The sequence below is a fragment of the Rattus rattus genome, chromosome 2 (genome assembly GCF_011064425.1).
Source record: "Rattus rattus isolate New Zealand chromosome 2, Rrattus_CSIRO_v1, whole genome shotgun sequence".
NCBI lineage: Eukaryota > Metazoa > Chordata > Mammalia > Rodentia > Muridae > Rattus > Rattus rattus.
Genome location: NC_046155.1, coordinates 106,459,472 through 106,467,119, shown reverse-complemented (window position 1 = coordinate 106,467,119; position 7,648 = coordinate 106,459,472). Strand labels below are relative to the sequence as shown.

Here is a 7,648-nt window from a genome sequence, read left to right as displayed (position 1 = left end):
TGATAAGTAGATATTAGCCCAAAAGCTCAGAATAGCCAAGACACAATTCAGGACAATATGAAGCTCAAGAAGAAGGAAGACAAAAGCCTGGATACTTCAGTCCTTCTTAGAAGGGGGAACAAAAATACTCACAGAAGAAATACAGAGAAAGTGTGGAGCACAGACTGAAGGAAAGACTATCTAGAGACTATCCTACCTGGGAATCCATCCCATATATAGTCAACAAACGAAGACACTATTGTGGATGCCAAGAAGTGCATGCTGACAGGAGCCTGATATAGCTGTCTCCTGAGAGGCTTTTCCAGAGCATGACAAATACAGAGGCAGATGCTTGTAGCCAACCATTGAAGTAAGAATGGGGTTCCCAATGAAGTAGTTAGAGAAAGAACTGAGGAAATTGAGGGGGTTTGCAAACCCATAAAAAGAACAACAAAATCAACCAAATAGCCCCCCTCCAGATCTCCTAGGGACTAAATCACCATCCCAAGTATATATGGAGAAGGACCTATGGCTCCAGCTGCATATGTAACAGAGGATGGCCTTCTTGGGCATTGATGGGAGGAAAGGTCTTTGGTCCTGTCAAGGCTTGATGCCTCAGTTTAGGGGAATGTCAGGGTGCGGAGGTCAGATGGAGAAATGGGTGGTTGGGGGAGCATAGAAGCAGGACGAGATAATGGGTTTCTGGAAGGGAATCCAGGAAAGGAGATAACACTTTAAATTTAAATAAATAAATAAATAGTACAAAGAAGAACAGAGTATGAGCAAAATGTTTACAGAAGAAAAGCAGCAAGTGCACTCATCCTTATAATCTCAATAGAGAAAAAGCAAGTCAGGTTCATGTAAGGTAGAAATGTAGCTGAATTATAATTTTGAGTGGAATGGAAGGTATAAAATTTTTTCAATAAGAGTAACCCATTATAAAAAATGTTTTTAAATTATGTGTTATACAGAGAACTTGTCTCCCAAATCCCACAATCTAGAATAACTTCCAGCCTGGAAAGACATGCCTACTATTGCTATTGTCAGGAGCCATCTAGGAGAAGCTAAAACCTAGCAGGTGATCTTCTTAAGCTGCTTCCACCATGGACTGTAAAGCTATGACAGATATGCTCCTTTCGACAAGGCTGAGAAAATTACATTTGAAGAAAGATTCCTACTATTAATATGCTCTCCCTGTTATTATTATTTATATAACAATCCTTAGGGCGGTGTCCCACCCTTTTGAACAGATTTATACAGAATAATGAAAATGATACTGTTTTGTAGTGATGCTGTGTAGACAAAGAAATGATTTCTTAATTTGTAATGATGATTGAATAAGTATTTTTAAAATTATATTAGTAAATTTTAAGCTCTTTTATAATAGGACTGCTATCAAGACATCTCTGATAATCAAAACTGCAATGAGAACTCTTCCTGTCTTCAAGTGTCATGAGTTGATTGTGTCTGAGATAGAAACCAGGAATTTACAATCTAGAGCACATTTTAAAAGGTTGTAAAACAATCAACCAAAGGTCATAAAAAGGAACTAACAATTTACTGTAGGTACAAGGCAAAAGATTAAAAAAAGTTGACTAAGTTTATCAATATGACAACTGATTTATAGTCTTTAGCTCTCCATGAACCTGTAGAGTTAGTGACAGATAATACATATATGGAGAGGTAATTATTCTTCATAGATTTATATGTAAACATCTCTGTTGTAAATTTCTTATTCAATTTATAAGTTGAATTTATGTGCAAAGTCATGGTGAACTTTTTACCATGGGATCATGTATTCTGAAATATGTATAAGTGCTGAGAACAAAGAGATCTCAGAGCATTTTAGAGAGCAAGAGAAGAACCTTTTATAGAGAACTTTTGGGAAACTTTTAGAGAGCAAAGATATCAGAGAATGTTTTAGATATTGAACTTAGAAATAAAGATTAAAACACTTTTCAAAAGTGTTCTTTATTTCCTGTGACTTTCACTAGCAGTCTGGGATTTCAAGCCAGCAAACTTCCCTCAGAAAAGGAGCATATAGTACTTTATTTAACCCCCTGATATTAGGCTACAGGTGTTACTTGCCGAAGCCAGTTATTTTCAATACTCAGAATGAGTAAGAAAAATTTTAGGACATTTTAGAAGTTATCAGTAAGCATTCAATATAGTTAGAGAGCTAGAAGATCTGAGACAATCAGTCTTTAAGGCTAGATCTGAGACAATTTTGTCTTTAAAGTTAACTCTGAGACCAGAAGTCTTTAAAACTATGTCTAGGGACCAGCAGTCTTTAAAGCTACACTTATGTTCAACTTTGTGTCCCATTTCAACCCATTCCAGGCTGGGCAGGCTCCCAGCACACTATAGTGACAAAAATCTTATAGGAGTAACCAACTACTTTTTAACTTGATTTAATGCTAGCTCCAGAAGGTGAAACTTATACCTAACATTCCTCAGGGCCAAACTTGTGGTATAAAGGTTAAATGCCCTAACAAAGAATCTACCACCATTATTACTAAATAGATGTAGTGTTAAATCACTTTTAAATGAATTGCCATTATACCAGTAGATTAGCATATACCCCAAACTTAATTAGAGAATTGTCATATTTTTGTCATTATACAGATAATTGGACAGTGTTGAAGGTACAACTCTAAATAGAACACCCATTTCACTTCCCTACTCTACAAGCAAAGGAGTCATTGGTAAAGAGTAGGTAAAAGATTACAAGAGACATAATAATTGCAAAGACTATAATTCAATGACTATAAAAAACTTTTAAACAGACACAACAGAATGGTTGCAGATATGAACTCATGGGAGCTGTGTCAGTGTTTCTGAGCTCATCCATACAAAAGCCCAACATTGATTTGGGAGGAAAAATTGACAATTCATATTTGCCAGGAAAATGAATCTCAATTGTCTTTAAGGCATTGTCCTTGCCTATATACAGGAAAACATGGAGTTATGAGAGGAAGCTATAGATTTAGGATGAGTTAGGAAGAGAGGGGGGAAATGGTACAACTATATTGTGAATATACTCAAAGATAGATTTAAGAATACAAAAAATATCCTGGGAGGAAAAGGATATGAGGAAGAAAAGAGTAGTGAAAAGACTAATAATCAAATCTGGGATGGTAGTGACATGGATCTTGCACAACTGCTAGTATTATCTTAAATTTTATAAAACAATATATTACTTTAGGAAAATGTTTTCTTACCAAGCTGTCTCTTCAGAGCATCCTTAATCTCATTATTTCTAAGGCTGTAGATGAGGGGATTCAACATGGGTATTACCACCATGTAGAATACAGACACCACTTTGTTCTGGTTAGTAGAGTAGCTAGACTTGGGCATCACATAAATAAATGTGATGGTCCCATAGAACAGAGTGACTGCTGTGAGATGGGAGGTGCAGGTGGAGAAGGCCTTCTGTCGACCCTCAGTTGAATGCATTTTTAGGATGGTGATGAGGATGTAGGAATAGGAGACAGCTATGACAAACACTGTGATCATAGTAACTGAACCAGCAGAAAATGAAACAACAACTACAAAGATACTGACATCAGAACAGGAGAGCTCAGCTAAAGGAGCAAAATCACAGAAAAAATGTTCAACTCTATTTGGGCCACAGAATGGAAAAGAAAAAAAGGCAGCCATAGCAAAGGAAGCATTAAAAAGACCTCCTACATAAGATCCCACAACTAACTGGACACAGACTTGTGTGGACATTTTGGTGGAATAAAGCAGTGGGTTGCAGATTGCCATGAAGCGATCATAAGCCATGGCAGCCAAAAGGAAGCACTCAACTGACCCAAAGATATCACCTAAGCTGAGCTGTATGCCACATCCAAGATAGGAGATGGTATTTCTCTCTACCAAGAAGTTGACAAGCATATTGGGTGTGACTGAAGATGTAATGCCTATGTCAACAGAAGCCAAGTGGCTGAGAAAAAAGTACATGGGGTGATGGAGCTGGGAGGAAACTCTGATGAGAAGGATGGTGCTGAGGTTTCCAGACACAGTCACCAGGTAGATGCACAGGATGATGGTGAAGAGGACAATTCTAAGGACTGGGTCATCTGTTAAGCCTACCAAAATGAACTTTGTCACTGAAGTGTGGTTTCCATCCTCCCAGAAAGCCATGGGATGTTGTAGCTGCTGCCAGATCAAGGCTGTGATAGATATAAGACAAGGGGGCATTTGTAAATCTCACTTCATATCTTTTAATACAGACATGGAGAACATTACAAGCTAATATATTATTTTACTAATTGAACCAAAAGGTTTGTTTGCTTAGGGTTTTTATTTATAATTTTGGGCAAAATACAGCCTTGAAATTTAAGGAGAAATGCCAGAAATATGTTATAAACTATATATAACCTTTATTTACATTTTTATAATAAAACATACTTAATTAAAATGTTATTAAAATGTCATTAAAAATGTAGATATAAAATTACTAGACTTTTCCTGGTGAGGTTGCTTTCCATATAAAGCTTCTCACCATCAGGCCTGATACCTCACAGCCAGAGTTCAATTGCTGGAACTCAGATGATAGGAGGAGACAACTCCTGAATGTTGTCCTTTGACATCACACATATATGTTTTCTGCACCATTCTATTTACACAAATAAACAGATATATGTTGATATATATGTATATATACACACAATAATACGAATCTTGATAACAATATTTTTATAAATGTAAGAAATGATTAAAGTCTAAAAGTATATTATTTAAAAAAGACTTAAATCTTTGCTAACTTTTACTGAATACTTTCTAAAATATGAGCACATGATTGAAAATTTTATGTATTACTGTTTTGTTGTCTTCCACCCATTAATTTCTTTTATTTCCATTTTATAGAAGAAAATAATTTATCTCTATCTCTATCTATCTATCTATCTATCTATCTATCTATCTATCTATCTATCTATCTATCTATCTATCTATGTTGTACTTGCAGAGAATCCGGGTCTGATCCCTAGTACTCACCGAGTTTCTCACAGCAGTCTATGGTTCCAATTCTGGGGACCGAATGATCTTTTTTGGTGTTCATGGGGAACATGCATGCATGAGATGCATATATATATATATATATATATATATATATATATATATATATATATATGCACATGCATGCAACATTGATTCACACAAAAATATAAAAGTAACAAATCTTTTAAAAGGGAATTAGAAATGAATATAAGGCAGGTTGGACTCAGTCTATTCCTGTTAATGATAACACTTTAAATGTTTGGTGGCTATGAACTTGAAGGCACAAACAAATTTAGGACAGAGAGTAGGGTAGCATTTCAGTTTTCCAATGGCTAACAGAGATGTGCTTTGCTGTTGACACTGGTCATAAAGTTATCATTTCTGTAAGTAAGGTCATGTCTTCATCAACTTTTAAAAAGATAATACGTCTTCTTTTCACAGTTGAGAAGAAATAGAATAGATATGTATTATTGCACTAAATTTACAAATGGAACTTCCTGTTGTAAGTTCATTAAATATTGTAATTCTAAATACAGCACTACTTTAAAGTAATTTGAAATATCAAATTCATTGCCATGTGAAATATGAATGCTATTATCACATTATAATCATTTTTTATTAAACCACACCAAATCCTTTCCCAATATCATAGTATTTTAAAACTAGAGTGGTATGGAATCAATTCACATGATTTTCATCAGAGGATTCTGCTCAATAGATATCCAAACTAAGACGTTAAGAGGTTTATCAATGTTCACCCAACATGGAGCAGATTGATTATCATCTCTCGCATTCTCTATTTACATTTTCATTTGTCACTGTGGTATCTGTGATGCTGGAAAATTCACTCCACAAACAAAGCAGGTCTTTCCATATGATATTCACTGACATAAGCATTTCACAGTGTCTGTTACCTAGATGCTTTATGTGTACACCTTTGAGGGTCGTCATATATTTGGGTCTTACCAGTGAGTAGATAAATAACAAATCTTTGAGATCTGGAGAGTAGCTGGGAAGAGTGGAAGGAGAAAAACTGTGACTGGGATATACTGTATGAGAGAAAAATATCTATTTTCAATAAAAAAATCTTAGTTTTATACCCAATCATTCAGAATAATTTGCATGTGTAGATATATGATGATTCCATAAAGTGTGTTTATTTTTCTTCTATTGCATGCATCTGACTTCTTTATATACAATGCTTGGGAATATATTGCATTTTCTAAGAAAAAATATAATTTTACCAACAAAGTAAAAAAAAATCTTACCTCTTGAAATAAGAATTCATTTCAAAGTAAGAAGTCCAAAATTATTATGATTTTATAGCTGCAAAGTTGTCCTTATTGTATTTTTCACTGAATATAAGTCCCTGCTGAGACTCTGCCGATATGAATTCAAATCATCAGGGATCATTACCTCATTCCCAGTGAGTACTGAGCAGCGCATTTTAACAAAAACACAATTAGATTTTTAGGAGTCTGTCAATCTCATACAACATTTGTTTTTCTCTTTATGATGTACTTGCCAATCATGAGAGGTACAGGATAACTAATTATCTTAGGTAATTGTTCAAATTGATATTTGATTAAAGTTAGTTCATACTAAAAGATTAAATGAGGTAAAAAGTGAACTATTTTGCTCTTTTCATTCACATATGTGAATTTTTCTTTTAGTGTTTTAGTGGTTGATATAACATACTCTTTTAGGTAAGTGCATGGTGAATATAGGGAGAGATAAAATACAAAGTTGAATAATTATTTGAGTCAAATACAATTTTTATAGGCAAGAATGCAAAATATAATTGTAACCTAGAATATAGTCCAAGAAAGGTATGGATGTTTTCCAAGTAACAATTAATATTTTATAATTCATATCCTCAAGTAAGTGACATGTGGGAAAAGCTTATATGCTATAAAGGCAGATAGAATGCACACTGATATTCCTGAGGAGTCATCTCAACTCTACTGCTAATTTTTCTTTCACTAAGTTCTACATTGTACCCTTGATGTAACATTAATAAAAGTGTTTAGCCACTAAACATCACTCGATTTCCATTCAAAATGTCTCCTGTCCCTGCTGGCATAGGAGAGGTATAGACAGGATCATCACTGAAAACTACGTGTCTACTAACCTGGAGTATAAGGCAGTGAATCACAAAAAAGACCCTGTATCAAAAGATTGGCTAACCAAGAAAGACAGTCTTATTGAATTCTGACCTTCCTATATGTTCCATGACATGCAGGTACATAAAGTCACGTGGACACATGCACAACCATGCATACATAAATCACACATACAGCAGTAACAGTCAAAGCTTCCTTTGCTAAGATATATAGTTAATAATTTGTATAAATTATCTCTCTCTTTTAAAGATGGTCTTGTGTAATCCAGGTTGATTTTGTAATTCCTAGGTAGCTAAGAAAGATTCTGAATGTCTGGTTTTCTCTATTTTCTCAAGTATTTATCTGACAAACATCTAACACTCAGTTTATGTGGTATTGGGGTTCTAGCAGAGAACTATAACTATTTGAGACAAGGATCTGTATCAATTGGGTTATTTTCATAAGCTATATATTATCTTATCTTAGATTAATACTTGGTTTACACACACACACACACACACACTCATACATGCAATCTTCTTTGTGCAGAGGAAAGTGGGTAG

The 7,648-nt window shown here is 34.6% G+C and overlaps 1 protein-coding gene across 1 annotated transcript; it reads right to left on the bottom strand.

Annotated features, from left to right (window-relative positions):
* Window positions 1-3,180: 3,180 nt before the first annotated feature.
* LOC116894209 (olfactory receptor 497-like) lies at window positions 3,181-4,125 on the bottom strand. The gene has a single exon (XM_032895921.1). The coding sequence runs from the start codon at window positions 4,123-4,125 to the stop codon at window positions 3,181-3,183; it is 945 nt and encodes a 314-aa protein (XP_032751812.1).
* Between the last annotated feature and the right edge of the window lie 3,523 nt (window positions 4,126-7,648).

What these genes read in the sequence shown, in the direction of transcription:
- LOC116894209 (XM_032895921.1), bottom strand. Translation starts at nt 4,125, where the DNA reads ATGGCTTTCTGGGAGGATGGAAACCACACTTCAGTGACAAAGTTCATT.